General features: G+C 36.0%; 1 protein-coding gene across 7 annotated transcripts in view; it reads right to left on the bottom strand.

Annotated features, from left to right (window-relative positions):
• The window catches only part of SLC12A6 (solute carrier family 12 member 6), an 83,290-nt gene that overhangs the window by 35,204 nt on the left and 28,541 nt on the right, over positions 1-19,545 (bottom strand). For 5 of the 7 annotated variants that reach the window (XM_006194838.3, XM_014567850.2, XM_006194840.3 and 2 more), the window contains one exon: positions 2,272-2,316. The exons of the other annotated variants lie outside the window; for them this stretch is intronic. In XM_006194838.3, the coding sequence (XP_006194900.1) occupies positions 2,272-2,316 (45 nt within the window). The remainder of the gene's footprint in view (positions 1-2,271; positions 2,317-19,545) is intronic. 7 annotated transcript variants of the gene reach the window in all.

Raw genomic sequence — 19,545 nt, forward strand, 5'->3', positions numbered from 1 at the left:
CCTCCTCAAAAAATAAAAATTTTTAAAAAAAATCTTAAAAAAAAAAGTGAATGCAATTGTAGGCTGCCAAATGAGATTAATGTCTGGAGTAGTCTCTGCAAATACTATTAGGGTTTTTAGCTAATACTAAGAGAACTCTTCACAATCACATACTATTTCTTTTTGTCTACAATTAATTCATCTACTGTCCTTTACTACAAGTGCGTAATTGGAAAAAAAACCCAGCATAGTACCGTTGATCAGTACCAACTCCCCTGACTGTTCATTTCACTAGTTAAGTTCCTCCCTCCCTCCATGACACATGTGTTCCTGCTTAGATGATAAACTGCTCCCCAAATGTCTCTACCTATTGTGCATGTATCAGAGACAGAAGTAATTTAATAGTTTGGTGGAAAATGTACTGTTCATGATCAACCAAAATCTTTCAGTGAAAACTTAATCAAGTCCTGGTCCAAATATGAAATTTTTATACAGAGAAGACTAATTTTGAACAGTTTAAATTATCCAATATAAAAGCATAAAAAAGAGAATAGTGACAGCCCCAATACTACAAAGCTAGGACCCTGGTGATCAGATTCCTAGCTATATGTTCATGCCAAACCATTTACCTAATAAATATTAAGTGCCTAAGGTGTCAGTTACTGTTTAAGCATATAAACTCACTCAAAGAATGAGAATTAAGACCAGAAACAGGTGCATAATATAGAAAGAACAAAAAGAGTATCCCAGTTTCTTCAACTAATACTCTGAGTCTGGAATAAGCAAACAAGCCAAATATTTTCCCTATTTTGGATTTTTTAATAGCTTATATTTTCCAGTGCTGCTCTGCATATATTCAAACAGCTAAAAGTTCAGCAATGTATAAATCAAAGTAAGCATCAAATCAAAAGACAGACACACGTAAAATGGCTGTTAATACATTTAAAAGTACTCAACTCACTCATAATTAAAAAGGTACAAATACAAACTAGAGATGTCATTTTCACTTACTAGTTAAAAAAAATTAAGATTGATTATATCTACTTTTGGTGATAGGGATCTGAGTATGTCTCCATACTCCTTATTGGGGGGTTTAAGTTGATGTATCTTTTTGAAAATATATATACTCTTTAACCAGGGAATCCCATTGTTAGGAATTTACCCTAAAAATATACTGGCAATGAGAATGCAAGGATATATGTACAAGATGTTCATTGCAACATAATTTGCAACAGTAAAACACCTGGAAATAACTTAAATGCTCATGAATAAAATTACAGTGCAGGAACAAATGAAATACTACTATAAAGGAATGAGGCAGATCTTTATATACTGATATGAGATGTCCAAGATAAAATATTAAGTGTAAAAAGGAAATCACAGAACAGTCTGTACAGTGTAATGCCACTAATAGAAAAAGGAAAAAAGATAGTCAGTATATAATATGAAAATGTGTAAGTAAAAATTTCTATAAGAATTTGCAAGAAAGTGTCAACAGCAAGTACCTTGGGGGAGTAGAGGTAAGGTGGTAGGGAGAAGAAACATTTTAAGGGACCTTAACTTCTTTATATATATACTTTTTGTATTGTTTGAATTCCTCACCAGAGTATGTTTTATCTTATTCAAAATTTTTATTTTTGTGAGGGGAGTAATTAGGTGTATTTATTTATTTATGTTTAGAGGAAGTGCTGGGGATTGAACCCAGGACCTCATGCTTGCTAGGCATGCACTCTACCACTTATGCTATTATACCCTCCCCCTTGTTTTATTTTTTATATTTAAAAAATTTATCAGTTCTGAGATGTATATATACATACAAGCTAATTGCAATTTAAATAAGTGATAGCTAAAAGAAATCAATTCATTTCCATAATTTATTTCACAGATAAGGAACTGAAACATCAATTTCTTTCCCTCACTTAAGGCTGTGCTTTTTATGAAGTTCATTCAGGAATTAAAATGAAGGTGATCACAAGATATTATAGAATATTATATCTTCTTTTAAACATTACCTTGGGAAAAAGAAGCTCTAACTCTTCGACTTTTTAAAAAGCCATAAACCATGTAAAATTACTTTTTAATGTAACCAAATTGAGTCTCAGCAATCAACTGCAGAGGTAGAGTCCTAAAATGTACCAAGTTGGGAACAGAAACAGCAGGAAAAAAAAAGCTGAGGCATGAAAAGTAGAAAAGGGGTATAGAAAACAGAATTAGAGAAGGGAGTAATGTCTCTTGGTGCAAGCAGGGAAAGGGTGACTTTAGAGAGAGTCAGTCCCCACAGTAATACTATACCTAACAGCTGGCTGTGTTCCCCTGTGATGGAGTTCTGACTCGGGTCTGAAAGACAAACAATTGAAAAGAAAAGAAAAAATGAATGACCAAAACAATTTCTTAAAAATCAGCAACAAAAGTCAACCCAGGAAATAAGCAAAATAAAAAATTGTTCTAATGCTCAAGAAACATTACTGAAAGGATAATAAAAACAGAGTGAACTATTATAAAAAATAATCCCATAGCTTCCTTAAAAAGTTAACCAGAAGGATTACCATGTGAGCCATGGTATATACCCAAAAGAACTGCAAACAGGGACTCAGATACCCGTACGACGTTTACAGCAGCAGTATTTACAATAGCCAAAAGGTGGAAACAGTTCAGGTGTCTTCCAACAGATGAGTAGATAAACCAAATGTGATACAGATGATCCCTGACTTACAATGGTTTGACTTAAGATTTTTCAATTTTATGACGCTGTGAAAGCAATATGCATTCAGTAGAGACCATACTTCAAATTCTGAATCTCGATCTTTTCCCATGCTGGTGATACGCAGTACGATACTCTCACGATGCTGGGCAGGGCAGCGAGCCACAGCTCCTAGGCAGCCGTGCCATCAGGGGAAACAACCCACACACAACCATTCTGTACTTGTGCAGCCATTCTCTTTTACACTTTTGGTACAGTATTCAATAAATTACATGAGATATTCAACACTTTATCACAAAACATGCTTTGTGTTAGATGATTTTTCCCAACTGTAGGCTAATGTAAACGTTCTGAGCATGTTTAAGGATGGCGAGGCTAAGCTATGATGCTTGGTAGTAAATGCACTTTGATTTACAATAGTTTCACTTTATGAAGGGTTTATCGGGATACAACCCCATTTTAAGTTGAAGAAGATCTATATATACATACAATGGGGTATTATTCAGCCATAAAAAGGAACCAAGTTTTGATATGACATGCATAAATCTTGAAAATATTACACTAAGGGAAATAAGCCAGAAGCAGAATAAATATTGTATGATTCCATTTATATAAGATATCTAGAAAAGGCAAATAGGCAGATTTATAGACAGAAAGCAGATTAGAGGTTACCAGAGGCTGGGGGGTGGAGGGGAAATGGGGAATGGGGTGTTACTTCTTAATGAGTTGTGAAAGAATTTCAATCTAGAATAGAACTGGAGGAGGTAAAATGGAGTCTCATTCTTGTGCTCCCAGGAAGACAGACTTAAACCCTAAGAGGCTGATTTCCCATAAATGCCTGATTTACAGAAGTGGAATTTTCTCAGATGATGAGCGGTTGACTAGAGGTTGTCTCATATCAACTTTGGGAAGTTTTGCCAGAGACATGAGTGGGAGGTGATCCAAGTCGGGTCAGTCTTACTCTGTGGGCTGAATTAAGCTTTGTTTTTATGACTGGACTGAGTCTTGCTCAGGAAGTTTTCAAGGCTGGTCTCTGTTTTTGATTTTAACTGACTCTAACTGAACTCGTCTTTCTCGACATTCCCTGCCCATAAATACAACCTGCCCTAAACTTTCAGTGGACTCACCTGTGCTTGCTATAGTTTGCTAACCCCAAATTGCAGTTTCTCTGCTATTCCTCCAATAAACTCATCATTTTCAGCTTGCCTCAGTTTACCTCTTTAAGTCTATGGAGTACAGAGTTTCTGTCTGGACTGATGAGAAAATTTGGAAACAGTGGTAATGGTTGCACAGCACTGTGAATTTAACTCATGTCACTGAATTGTGCATTTAATGGTTAAATGGCAAATTCTGTGTTATACATATTTTACTATAATAAAAAGTAAATTAAAAAAAAACACAAATTTGACCAGGCAATAGTGATTCCATAAAGTAGAAGGATGACTCAGGGTCTATGACATGAATTACATTTTCTCTTTAATGATCAAGGAACAAAGTGGCCATACCAGCTGCGAGTCAAGACATAAGTAAAGCACTCATTACTACTAGCAGATATTTTCTGATTTGACTTTGAGACAAAATGACGAAATTAGCTTTTATGAGTATCTGTTTCTTTAGTAATCTGTAATAAAGTTAATGACAATAAGTCAATCCTAAGAGATATTAACAATTGCCATTTAACAACCAACCAATTGCTTATTCTGAAGGCTTGAAAAACATTAAGGGCTAACTATGGAAAAGACTCTGAGCTCCACTTTCCTGAAACACTAAGTCTCCTAAGTTACTGAGGAATATATCTGGATTCCTTGAATGTTTTGGAGAATAAAAATAATTTAGACTTAGAGGGTCTGTGAACAACAGGAAAAAAGTTGTCTTTATTTTCACTAACCTCTAATTGTAGCTTAGTATTTTCTCCAAATACAATGTAGGCAACAAACCACATAAAAGTACCTGTGATTCTGTCACCAATAATATCTGATATTTTATATCACATTATAGTTTTTTCACATATCTCATATCTTTTAGGTTCTAGTATACTACTTTGAAATCAAGGTAGTTATTAGAATGACTGCTAGGTTTATTCAATGCATTGATAAAGAGGCACTTAGAGATCACAAATTTATTATTTTGATAACTATATTTTAATAGGGTTCTTTTTAATCCTTTATATAAGTATTTATATGTGTGTGGGTACTACTTTACACATTAAAAACTTATTCTGATTTTGTAGACTGCCAAAGAGGTCCAAGACACAAAAAAGATTAAGAATTACTATATAAAACAAAATTCAAATAATATTTTTTCCATGGTGTTCATATATATATATATATATATATATATTTTTTTTTTTTTAAATCTAACACTTCAAGCATCCCAGACAGAAAGAACCGATCAGAATACTTAACAAATTCTGATTTCTGATGTATGTAGTGTTCACTAGAGTATACTTTACATACTCTAATCAAGGAAGAAATAAAATAGAAACCTGATTCCTACAACTGAAGTTTTAAATGCTATGTGAGCATTTAATGATATATTTTAGATTTTCTTCCTTAATTTTGTTTTAAAAAAGAGAAATTCCAAATCTTTCTATTTTAAGATTTTCCCCTAACAAGCCAGAAAGTGAATTCCCAGTTTTTAATTTAAATTTTAAAATTTCCTATCTAAATAAAGAATATGGGTTGTTGTTATACATAGACAAAAGTAGGACTAACAATTCTACAATATGTTGATGTATTAGATCACTTTCTCTCCTGCAGGGGGAAAACTACATTATAGAGAAGACCGTGTATAAGTAGCATGCTAAGAAGAGTAGAGAAAGAATCCCAGCATTTCAGAACCAGAACTTTGGTCATCATCTAGATCTACTCTAGTGATTCTAAAGGATAAGGTGCAGAAGAGTTATCAGCATCATCTATTTTTCTCCCTAAAACTATATCAACAACCCTTCTCAAGATTTTGAGTCCCAGATATTGTCACTGATGAGAATGCCTTTCTCTCTCATGCGTGCTGGGACAGAACAAAGCTGAGAACCTTGGATTTTCATATCTATAGCTGAGAAGATGAATGCTTGGGTTAATGAGTGACCAAACACACATCACACTACTGACAAAAGAGAAAGGTTAGAGATAGTCTTGATGTTTGAGAACCTATGTTCATGCTACTCAAGACTCTGTAATTCTTGTTCCACAACAAAGTACAAAAGCCTAAAACAGGTTATCTGGAATTGGCAGGGAATGTATCTATGAAAAAAGTAGAAAAACATCTCAGATAACTCAGACAGAATAGGTATGATTTTAGAGGGGGGTATATTAATGACCTTTTTCCTTAAAAAAAGATCCCCTTCTATACTGTATGATATACTTTCTTGCCTTCTGAGTTGTTCACACATGATGTGTGTGCATTTTCTAGTCAAGCCAGGACTCTTTCTTTTGAACCCCCTTCTGTACACTCGGCCTTCTGCTTCTGTGGACGTGGAACCCGTGGATTCCGAGGGCTGACTGTACTATTCCATCTTAAGAATTTTGAGCATCTGCAGATTTTCGTATTCAAAGAGGGAAGGCCCTGGAACCAATCTCCCTGGATTCCAAGGGACAACTGTATTTGAGAAGAGCAGAAATGAGTCTATTGTGTAGTTCCCTACAAGTTCAATTTAGATTTTTGTTTTTTATTTATTATGATTAAAGGCACGCAGGGCAATCTTCACTTGACACTTATTTAGTAATAGGAAGTCTAACCTCCAAGAATCTGCAAACGCTTCATTCATATATGTAAAAGCTGAAACAAGGGCAAGTCTAGGAGTAAACAAGCTCATGAGTCCATTAGAATGAAACCAGCCATGCCTGTAAAAATCACAATTTAAGGTGAAGGGCGTTTCTGGGCATGCAATCCAAATTGTGTAGTCAACATAGTAACACTGCTCTGACATATGTCTGGGCAACTTTCTATTGTCCTGTGTCTGAACGCTCCCATTTAACATTTTTCCTGCGTATGTCACTAATGAAGACACACCCAAGGTTGCCTAATACTGGGAGTTGTCCTAAATATTACTCAAAGTAACACTAACTTTTAACCAAGTTACTTCCTGTAATGGTAACAATCTTCCAACAATGTAACTATTTTAACTTTTTGATGGCCTTCCTAAATTAAGCAACTCCTAGGTCATAATACAACCAGGTTATTTACAAAAGCCTGTGACACACTACCAGTCAAAATGGTAGTTCAAATAAAAATAGAAACATACAACTTTTCACAACAGGTAAATGCCATCAGAAAAATGAACCGGAAATTTCCTTGTAATAGTAATGATATAGTAGTTTTGTAAAATAGGTACTTGCTCAATATATTTAGTTTATCCAGGGTAAATGGTAAAAAGATGGAGTCTTTATTTAGTTTCTTGCCATGTGCCTTGGAGAACAGAGAAAAAAAATGATTGTGGGTGGTATTCACTTGCAAAACTGCCTCTATAAATAGCTTTTCTCAAGAGCCTTTTTATCTCCCATAGTTTGCCCATAGCAATAGTCTTTTTCTGAATTTCCTTTGCTAATCACTTCATCTACTATTCTTGGTAGAGAATCTGAAGCAAATAAAAGCTAGCTTGTATCTTGCATCTAAAACACTGTAGAAGATTTTAGTCTTCATTCAGGATAGAATCAGTAATTTCACTAAATGACACAATTAACAGTGGAAATTGTTGCCTAACATTTAGGAAAAGAGGTAGGCATGACCAAGGGCATATACATCAGGGCAGTTAGCTTATTATGCTACTGTCTTCATTATCTAGACATACTACAAAAACTATTTCAGCTTTCCAAATACCTTAAGTCACCAGGCTTAACACATTTCTAATTTTCTGGACTCCCAACTTCTAAAAAACCAAAGCAGTATCATCATAAGAAATCATTCTGACTGAGAATTAGGCAAAAATGATTAAAGATGGAACCAAAGACTCCTACGTTCACCTTTATTAGACTCTGCCTCTCTATTTTGGGTAGGTTCTCATTTTGGTAGGAAACTTAAGAGGGAAAACAAGGTGAAATAAGGTAAAATCTGAAAAACCTATATCATCTTTATATAGATTTTGAACTGACTGCAATGAAACTAGCCAGACATAAAAAAATTTACTTGTGATTAATTGGGTTCAAATAAATAGATGGGTGAAAAAATCAGGTAATTTTAGGCAAAGTAATTAAGCAATAAGATGGAAATGTAAAGCAATGCATATAAAAAGTTAATAAATCATTTAACTATTTATGTTGCAGCCTACCCCATAAAGGAGAGTCAAAAGGTCCTTATTTGGATTTTTAATATAATAGGAATACAATTTTAAAAAGATATGTAGAGTCCACTTCTGCCGAAAAAGACAGTTTCTGCTGGGATTTATAGTTTAGTCTAGACGATCTGCCATGTAACTGATCTGTGTAGACAGTTAACTATGAGAGATCAGGTTGTGGTGGTAGAAGTGAACTAAGAACTGTACTTCATGTATGGTACATACTCCTTACAATTAATAGGGCTTTGATGAGAAAATAATTTGGAGCAGGGATGTTAGGTAAATTTGGCAAATCTATTTAACAAAGTAGACCTCTATAATGTTTTATTTCTCAGAACTTTCAACATGCTAATGGGCTGGCTAGCTAATCTCCAAAGAATGAAATATTCAGCATTCCTAAATGTATCAGAAGAGCTGTCTTATTTTTCATCAAACATCTTGTATAATTAGTGTTTTATGGTATACATCTTGGGAAATGTTCATATCAAAGAAACTAATTCATATCAGTATACTAAGGTTAAGACAGAACTCCCTGAATCATCACTCCCATTTACTCATTCATTCACTCAGCAACAATCCCATTAAATCAGGATCTCCCAAATCTACCTAGTCAAAAGAATCATCTAGAATTTTTGTTAGACTACAGATTTCTGGGTCACATAATAACTAACTCTAATGACTTGATCTCATGGGAGGAGCCTGAGATTCTGCAGTTTTATGAAGTGCCCCAGATGACAATGACAAAGCTTCATTCATTCATTCAACCATTCATCTGTTTAATTGAGTGATGAATAGGTCCCAGGCACTGTTCGTCTTCTAGGCATAGAGCAGTAAGTAGGGAAGACAGATTTCCTGTGTTCATGCAGATATGGAAAGACAAAGAATAAAAGAAAATTAATAATCAAGATTATTTTCTTTATAACATTTATCTTAAGCCAAAATTAAGAAAAGAGTAGAGAGGCTATTTTGGATTGGGTGAACAGGGAAGGCCTTTCTGAGGAGGTAACCTTTAAGATGAGACCTGCAGGTAAAGGAGACAGATGTGAGGATCTTGACCAGGGCACAGGAGTAGCTACGCAAAGGTCCTAAAATGGGAATAAGCTTGGCATGTTTGGGAAACATTAATGTGGCTAAAGCACAGTGGGTAAGAAAGTGATTTAAAAAAAAAAAAGAAAAACAGAAAGATCAGCAAATTGAGTAGGAGATATATCTTGTAGTATTGCAGTGCATGGTAAAGAGGATGAATTTTACTCTAAAAATGATATGAAATAATTGGAAAGTTTTAAATAGCACCATGACAGGTCTGATTAAGTTTTTTGAAGATGGAGGCTGTTGGTTAAAAATGGATCGCTGGAAGAGCAAGAGCAGAAATGGGAGAACCAACTAGCAGTCTACTGTAGAAATCGCAGATAGATATGATAATGACTGTGTGGTGAAGATGGCAAATGTTGAGTGGCTGGTGATATATTCTGGAAAGAGAGCTCAAGAGTTAGTCTTTAAAAGTAATGTCCACGTTATTTTTAAATTTTGTAGTTATTTTCATTTTTTTATTCAATAAATATTTTTTGTGCACCTTCTACACGTGAAACACTGCTCTACTTACTAGAAATTTAGTAACAAAATCCTTGCCATCAAAGAGCTTACATGATAGCGGGCAAGAGACAAACAATAAATAAACAACATATGTATCAAGAGTAACAAGAGTTACAAAACAAACAAGAAAAGCACAGTAAGAGAATAGAGAGGATTAGTGGGGGCGGGGGGTTGTGTGCTAATTTATGGTTTAGCGACAGAATCTAAAAAAGGTCTCTCAGATAGTGACATCTGACCAGAAACTCCAAGTGAGGCATCTAGCCATATAAATACCTGCAGGCATATATTGCAGGCAGAGGCCACAGTTGGTGCAAAGACCCTGAAGCAGGTACACGCTGGCATGCTCAATAAACAAGGAGGTTAAGCTACCAAACAGAATAGCAGGGTAAGAGTGGTAAGATATGGGATTAGAGATGGATGTGTGTGGCGGGGGAGGGGACACAGATCATGTGGGGCCTTGTAGGACACAGTAAGGACTTCTGATTTTACTTTGAGTGAGCTAGGGATCCATAGGAAGGTTTGGGTGTATATTTTAACATGGTCACTCCAGCTGTTGTCTGGAGAATAGACGGTAGGATGCAAGTGAGGAAGTAGAAAACAGAAGGCTTTTGCAATGATTCAAGAAAAGATAATGTAGGGCAGATCAGCTCAGAAGTAGTGGAGGTGACGAGAAACATACCCAGGTGCGGGGTATGTTTCAATGAAAGGAGTCACAAGTTAGCATGCTGATGGACTGGATATGAGCAGGAGAGAAAGAAGGGAGTTCAAGGCTTTTTTTCCAGAGCAATTAGATGAACAAAGATGCCATTTACTGAGTTGTGGAAGGCCGGGAGAAGAGCAGTGCTGGTGATGATGAGTGGAGGTGGTGAAAGGAGGCCCACTGACTGTGACAGCTGTGCAGCTGTCCGGGGGCAAACACAGACATCATGAAAGGAGAACACAGGATTTGGAAGCAAATAAAGCTTAGCTGAGATCCTAGCTCTACCACACGATATTCATGTAACTCTGGGAAAATGATATAATACTTCTTAGCCTTAATTTACTCTCTATGCAACAGGAGTAATACCACACCACGGAAAATTACTCTGAGGAACAGAGACGGTAGATACTCATTAAATGGGAACTATTAAGAAAATTAAGATGAGCCATGAATGATCCTCCAGAGAAATAATAAAAACTGTAGTGCTGCCAATAATCCTAGTAAAAGTTAGGGTTTAAATAGCTGGGGATATTTCTTGGAACGTTAAACATTTTGCAGTGCAGTAATACTGAGGCACATATAAAAAATGTGGGTGAATCTTTGGGCTGATAAGAATGACTTAAAATTGTATAGTCATGTGATATTAATAGTTGGATTCACCCATCTTACTTCAAAGTTTGATACATTTATGAACTAAATATGCACTAACATATGATTTAAGGCCTTTGTTTTATTTTGATAGAATAACTACAATAGTAATTGCCCAGGAGTGTCTGTACTACATCTCCAGTACAGGTTTATTAGTGACTCCAATTCAAATAAACGATAATAATTTAATTCAGTAAGTCTTAAACACACCTAAAACTGTTGGATATCTGAGGAATAAAAGAATGAGTATAAGATATTTCCTGACATTAAGAAACTCATAATCTGGTTGAAGAGTCAAATTCAACAGAAGAAACTAAAAAAGAACCCCTCCCCGGAGCATGAAAAGGTCAAGGGAAGCTCATGTGGTTACGGAATCCAGCACAAAATCAGGGCTGAAAGGGTAGCAATATTAGGAAGAGATAACAATTACCTACTTAGGACAGTAAATAAAGTTCTGTTTTTACTATTTGAAAATATTTAGTAACCAAGCTATTTCACTTTTGTTATTTTTGTACCTTTGATTACTTCTGTAAGATTATAAGCATTCATAAATATTTATCATAATTTTACACTAAAAGTTCATTAAATTCATTAGCTCTGAACAACTTGGTGGAGTTTTTTGTTTTGCTTTGTTTTGTTTACTTGTTTTTATCTTGGTGGGTTTTAACTGTGGTTTTAGATGATCAGGATGTGATTCCACCTTCTTCCTACACCCCTGTCATTAACCCTGTTACCTGAGAGTTGAAGTACTTTATCAAATAGAATCTTCTTATGTCTGTGCTAGAATATCTGTAACATCTCTTCAAAACTTGATGGTCTCTTTTTTAATAGGCTCAGAGCCTCTGCTTGGCAACAGTATCTAGCAAGATTAACATCATTTATATTACACTTATTTTTAGTTTATACTTTATTTATAAAGTGGCAAGCATGCTGTGCTTCACTTGGTGACAGTTTCTTGTATAAAGGAAACCAAAAAAGCAGTGACTCAATTTAAGAATATTAAATAAATACAAAAAATTATCCACAAAAATGGAAAGGTTATAAAGGTATAGATAGTCAAGTGACTCAATTTAGGGAAAAAGTTCTTACTGTCATCATACCAAACCTGCACAGCAACCCTGTAGGGAAGAATCATTCCCACATTCCAGAAGACACTAGCTCAGAAAGCTTAAATGATTTGCCCATGGTGGTACAGCTGCCAACCTGCGGTCCTGCCGTTAGTGCTGGGAGGGCCCAAAGGTGAGGAGCAACGTGGACTGAGGCAGGAGGAGCTTTAAGCAGAACTTTTAAAAAACCTTAACAATCATAGGAGAGGAATGAACATGGCACATGTCCGGGATCGTTTGCTTGGAAAGGTTGGGTCCTATTAGGAAAAGTCTTAGACATCTAAGGGAGATGAAAAACAAATTGAAATTCTCTGTGTGGAAGCAATATTCCAGGTAAGCAAACAAGAGTGCAATATGCAAATGAAACGAATGCCAAAGCTGTGAGAGACGGGCAGGCATAATCATTACGAGATCTCTGTAGTTTACCCATGTGCTAACATGCATCTCTTGGGTGGGCTCCAGGCCAGTAGTCACAGGTGGCCATTACTATGCACTCAGCCGGTACTCTGAAGGCCTACCTGTGTCAAGTGCTGCGCTAGACACTACAGATACCAAAAGAGTAACTCTTTGTTCTCAAGAAGTCTGGAGAGAAAATATGCAAACCATTACGACAACAATACAAATAACTGTTATAGGATAAGTACAAATACTGTGGGAACCAAAAAAGGAAGGAAAACAAAATAAAGCAGTCGTCAAAGATGGTGTCAAAGGAATAACTGAGGTAAATCTTGAAGGATGGACACTTCATCAAAAAGGAGAATGGGGAAGAGAAAATGGAGAAGGAGAGACATTCTAGTCAGAGGAACTGACCATGAGGACAGAGCTAATGGAGAAGTTCTGGAAATAAAACAGGAAATAGACAGCTACTAATATACCTGTATAATATTATATATAATATTAGGTACATGTAATTCCTAGTATATAATAATATATATTGTTATACATTTATGTCTATAATATTATACATATAAATGTTATTGAACCTAATATATAATATATTCCTAATTGACAGGAAGAGAGGAGTTAAAAATTGATTAAAAAATAGGTAAGATAAGAAGCCAACCAGTCAGCACATATGTTTCCAATTTCTGCTTCTTTCCATTCCTCACTCATCAAGTCCAGTCAATTGTGGCTTCCAAACCAATCTCTTCTTTTCACTGCACCGCCATCAGTTAGAGTCTCTTTCCAGCTTGGCCCATTAAGATAATTCAATTATTATCCCTGCCACCGATTCTCCCATCTTCAAACTATCCTGTATTTTCCCCCTTATTAATTCTGCATTTATCAGGTTGCTTTAGTGTTTCAAAACAAAACAAGCACTTTCAAAGATGTTTAAGTAGCGGTGCCAGCAGCACCCAACCATTTTGTGAAGAGATCATTCTCACTTCTTGTTTATGTACATTCTGACATCATGTCGGGGACTGATTCAAGTCCCTGCAAGGAAAGGAAAGGCCTGCCTTTACAGGCTCTGTCTCCACTCCCGCTATGAATTTTCAGGCTGGGTGTGGTAGTGGTAATGACAGTGGTAGCAGAGGTTAATGGTTTAAACAGCTATAAATAGATCCTGGTTTACTTGTTTGAATCCTTTGACTTACAGGATGAACTCCCAAAACCTAATCCTAGGTTTCAAGTCCCTTTATAATCCAGCACTAGTTCACTCCTCTCTAGCCTTATTGTTTGCTGGTTTTAGTCATGAACCCTCTGTTCCACACTCTCCGTGGCTTTATGAGGTTGTAGACCCAACCCCTTTGCTTGTATCAATTTTTCACTGAAAATTTCTTTCTCTTTCATCCCTACTTACCTGACTGCTACATCCTTCAAAGGTCCCATTCAAGTGCTTCTTCTTTCCTTAGCCCTGTCCTGAGGTTTAATTTTCTAAAAGGTTTAACCTTCCTCTGAACTGTTGGGTATATGCTGTCTTGTATTATCTTTTAATTAACCAATCTATTAATTTAACAAATATTTACTAAGCACGTGTGTTGGACTATATGCTAGGTATCAGGGGATACACAAAGATGAAGAGAACACAGTAGCTACCCTTAAGGGGCTTAGCGCACATACAGGTAAGACAAGTAATTACCACAGGTGCTTAAAGACTACATTAGAGGTATAAAACAAACAGAGAGACGTGGGAGTGTGTACATCATATCACAGTCCCTGGAGAATGTAAAGGGGAAGCCATGAAGGAAGAAGTGATGTTTGAGCTCGGTCTTAAAGCAAGAGTAAGTGTTTCCTTGGTAATTGGAGGAAAGAACATTCTAGGAAGATTAAACAAATTTGTGGAAACAATAAAGGCATTCAAGACCATTTGCTATGGTGTTCAGTATGTATGAGTGACAGACATGGAGGCTGTTAAGTTAGGATGCTCTAGATGGTGAAAGCTCATGTATGACCTGCTAAGCAGTATAGACTTTATTCTGCAGACAATGGGGAGACATTACCGGGTTAATTTAAATGGGGAAGCAAAAGGATGAGATTTATTACTTGAGAAACATTCTTCTGGTAGTTACTGTAATGGGTGGCTTTAAAGGGCTAGACACGAAGTTGACAGTGGACTATCGTGAACAAAGGTAGTCACAGTGAGCATACAGAGACGAGGACTGATTTGAGAAATATTTGGGAGACTAAATGAGCAACAACTGGTGAAAGAGAGAGGTAAAGAGGAGGAAAGAGGGGGAAAGAGAAGGAGAGGTGGGGGAGAGAGAGAATATTTTAATATATTGAGGGGAAGGAGTCAATAAAGTAGAAAACACAGGAGAGAGGAGGCAAGAAAGGCTCTACAGCACAGGTGTACAGATGAGTCCTGAGTAAGAAGCAGCAAGAAGGTTAAGAATAGGGGCCAATACACATGATGCTAAAAATTTGGGAAGAGGTATTTTGGAAATACAGTTTATTCTGTGAAGCAGAAGTTCAGTCACAGGCTGAATACAAGAGAATGGAGGACTGGGGGCTTAATGAGCATTTTAAGTTTAGTGAGAAACTTAGAGAAAGGAATTTAACTAGTATCACATAGAATTTTTGAGTAGTGTTAAAGTGCAGTTGAGGTTGGAAATGCCAAATTTGTGATGGCACCAATTTTCATAGCTGTCATATATCCCCACTCGCCAGCAGCACAGCTGCCAAGATTAACAATGAAAGGAGGAAATACATAAATAAATAAAATTTTTTTAAAAGGAAAGAGAATGAGAGGTGGCCCAGTGAGTCAATTTGGGGGGAGGGGGAGGGTCCTACCTACCCATTATAAGTGCTTTGTGGGCAAGAACTTTGTTTTAATGTTGCTATGACAATCATAACATTTTGTAACATAGAGCTTTGTACATGCTATAAAATGTTCCATACATGTTTGTTAACTGACTGATTGTGAAGTGATTTCAAAGAGAACTACCCAGAAATAGAAATTCAGTACTAGTTTCATAAAAGTTTAATGACAGAAATAAAGAGTTTATAGAGTTACTATATGATCCAGCAATCCAACTCCTGGCCATATATCTGGTGGAACTCTAATTTGAAAAGATAATGCAGGTGGGAAGGGATAGACTGGGATTTCAAAATTGTAGAATAGACTACACTGTATAGCACAGGGAAATATACACAAAACGTTATGATAACTCACAGAGAAAAAAATGTGACAATGAGTGTGTATATGTCCATGAATAACTGAAAAATTGTGCTGAACACTGGAATTTGACCCAACATTGTAAAATGATTATAAATCAATAAAAAATGTTAAAAAAAAAGAAAAGATAATGCACCCCAATATTCATAGCAGCACTATTTACAATAGCCAAGACATGGAAGCAACCTAAATGTCCATCGACAGATGAATGGATAAATAAGATGTGGTGTGTACACACACACACACACACAATGGAATACTGTTCAGCTATAAAAAAGAATAAAATAATGCAATTTGCAGCAAGATGGATGAAACTGGAGATTGTTATTCTAAGCGAAGTGAGCCAGAAAGAGAAAGAAAAATACTGTATGATATCACTCATATGTGGAATCTTAAAAAAAAAAAGACAGAAATGAACTTACAGAACAGAAACCGACTCACAGACATAGAAAACAAATTTATGGTTACCAGGGGGGAGACCAGGGGTGGGAAGGGATAAATTGGGAGTTCAAGATTTGCAGATAATAACTACTACATATAAAATAGATAAACAAGTTTCTACTGCATAGCACAGGGAACTATATTCAATATCTTGTAGTAACCTATAATGAAAAAGAATATGAAAAGAAATATATGTATGTATATGGATGACTGAAACATTATGCATACACCAGAAATGGACACAAATTATAAACTGACTATACTTCATTTAAAAAAAAGAGATAAAGACTTTCAAAGTTATCATCAAAATGTAGAGTTTAAGATAAAAGGATAAACTTTCCTAAAAGTCACCACTAAAGAGAGAGGAGCTGAGGTCAAGCCCCAGAAATATCAGAACATTATTAGAAAGTGAAACTATAGAAGGACATAGAAGGGGTAAAATCATTGAAAGAACTATGACTGCAATGTAGTCATCTCAGTTTTCCCCAACAAATGTAGATACTAAAAGGATGAGAAAGGTTATTAAAGCAGGAAGTATGAAAGTGCAGAGCCAAACATGCCTATGGGAGCAGAAAACTCTATGCACAAGTCTTAAAGAAATTTATGAGAATTCATTTAGCAGTCTTCCCTCTGATTCACCTGACTTGGTTTAAAGAGAAAGCAGGCAAGTTGTTGAAGCTGGAGTCGATCAAGAATCAGGACCAGTCGTGAGTCTTATCCAGGCCACTCAAGTCCATCTCTTACAGCAGGGCCCCACTGTAGCGCAGGGAGGGGTACAGTACCAAGTTGGAGGAGGTGAAAATGATAGCAATGGGGGGGGGGGACAATACAGGACTCAAGACAGAAGTGGAAGGAGACACCAGGAGCTATAGGCAGGTCTGCCACCAATACCAGGTGCTCATCAAAATAGCCTTCAAATTCTGGTGCATATGCTTAAGCATAAGTACCAGACTCCCTTGAGGAAACCAGTGCTGTTTAGCAGAGCGTCCCAAGCAATAGAAATTGTTCTTAGAAGGCTACCTTTCTGTTTGGCCTTCAGATTTGTGTAAAGAAAATGAAAACGATATGAATTATGTTCAGAACCCATTGGAGTAACTAGATTTTGTTAAAATTCTTCTTAAATGTAAGGGAGTAAATTCACTGAAGTTGAAGAGCTCATGTGAGATGAAGATAATTGTGATTTTAATGCAGTCTATAACACTTAGAAGACAGCAAGAATAATAGCAAAAAGCAGATTTAATCAAGCCCCACAATATAAAAATAAAGACAGTTTCTTGGACCAAATCCATAAAACTGATCAGCTAAGAAAAGTATAAATGACAGAAGAGGGCAGTACAGTTAAAATCTCACGAAGAAAATTTCACCAAGAAGTAACAAAGAAGGGATTTGGGGATTGCTGCAAACATTCAAGAAGATCATTGACACCTTATGTTCTTCTTTGGCTTTGTGGATTACCCAAATTATTTCTCATGTACTGCAGAAAAACATATCTCAGATTTTCTTCATTTTAAAAGATGGTTTTGGAAGAGTAAGGCCTGACCACATAGACTACCTCCTTAACAAAAAGGGGAAAGAATTGACTTGAACATCCAAATTCTAAAAAGCTACAGAGCCAAGGAACTAAGAAGCTGAGGCTTTGTGTTACAGGGACTAAGAGGATGTGGTAAACATTTCTGATATTTTAAGAGCCTGTATTGATTTTATCTCATTTGGTAAAAGGTTAATTACTTAATGCAAGCTGAATTTAACATTTTCTTGATTTTCAAACATAAAGAGAAGTTAAAATAGAAATTACTGGACATGTTACAATTAAAGCCTATTTTTAGTGTGTATGTATGTGTTTATACACATGCATACAAGCATATATATTTTGATTATTAGTAAATGTCACAATCTTCCATAATTGAGGAAATAAATAAATGAATTCTTATAGTATGTAACCTTTTGAGACTGGCTTCTTTCCTTCAGCATAAAGCCTTAAGAGATTCATGTAAGCTGTTTTTATTGAGCTATACTTTACATACCACATAATTCACCCATTGAGTGTTCAATTCAGTGTTTCTTAATATATTCATATTGTTATGCAAGTATCACCACAACCTAATTTTACGTTCTGGACCCCCCAGGCGAAAAAAATCCCTGTGCCCATTAGCAGTCAACCTCCATCTCACTCCGATCTTGCCCAGTCCAAGGCAACCACTAATCTACTTTCTGTCTCCATAAATTTGCCTATTCTGGACATTTCATATAAATGAAATCATATAATATGTGGTCTTTTGTGACCAGCTTTTTGAGGAACTGCCAAACTGTTTTCCAAAGTGGTCCCACCATTTTATGTTCCCACCGTAAGTATATGAGGATTTCAATTTTTCCACATCCTTGTCAATACTTGTTATTGTCCATTTTTTTTATGAAAGCCATCCTAGTGGACATGAAATGGGATCTCATTGTGGTTTTGATGTGCATTTCCCTGATGACTAATGATGCTGAGTAGCCAAAATGTGCTTACTGGCACTTCTTCCTCTCCCCATCTCCATTTGGAAAGCTCTTATCTCTTTTCTCTCCCACAATTCCGAGGTTTTGCTTTGACTTATTTAGCACTTTAACATCATAAATACTATTGAATTGTTCCCTGAAGTATATCCCTTTTGATTAGAGTCCTTACTTAGCATTTATATAACATTCCCAAAGAGTCTGTCATTTTCCACTTTTTCTATCCCTTTTTTGTGATCTCTGTTCTGGCTCATTTATTTGGTTAAAAATCTTTCACAAATAATCTCAGAAGAGTTAAGTGGGTAATACACTTTCTAAAATTTTATATATTTGTGGCATAGTTCCCCCTTGTAGAGGGGATGATATCTTCACTGGAAATAAGGATCTGGAATTACAGTCTTTTTCTCTTGGTAATCTGTGGATATTCTTCCACTGTCTCCTAATTTCTAGTGTGATTGATTAGAATTCTGATGTGAGTCTGATACTTTATAGGTACACGAAGTTCTATCTGGAAGCCTCCAAGATAAATCCTTGGAGTTCAAAAATTTTACCAAAATAACACTAGGTGTGTTTTTTCAACACTGATCTTCTCTGGGACATCAACCTGTACACTGAACTCCTTAGCTCAGGAAATTTTTTTCTATTTCTTTAATTATTACTTCTCCTCCATTTGTCCCCTTTTGTGTTATGAGCCATGTTAGGTATCCTGAATCTATCCTTTAAGTCTCTCATCTTTTTTCAGTCTCTCTGTATTTTTGGCTCTGGACTTTGAAATATTTCTTCTCCTTGATCTTCTAGACCAATCAATTATCATACTCATTCATTCAATTATCCAATAGCTATGTGCTGGGTGCTTACTATGTGTAAGACTGCATTCTAGACATTGGGCATTAACAACAGGTCTGCAGTGTGTACAAGAGAAAAAGTTCATGCTCTTATGGGGCTTACATTTTAGTGGAGATTGAAAAAAAAAAGTATGTGCATGAATTAAAAGTC

This window comes from Camelus ferus, chromosome 6, assembly GCF_009834535.1.
Source record: "Camelus ferus isolate YT-003-E chromosome 6, BCGSAC_Cfer_1.0, whole genome shotgun sequence".
Classification (NCBI taxonomy): domain Eukaryota; kingdom Metazoa; phylum Chordata; class Mammalia; order Artiodactyla; family Camelidae; genus Camelus; species Camelus ferus.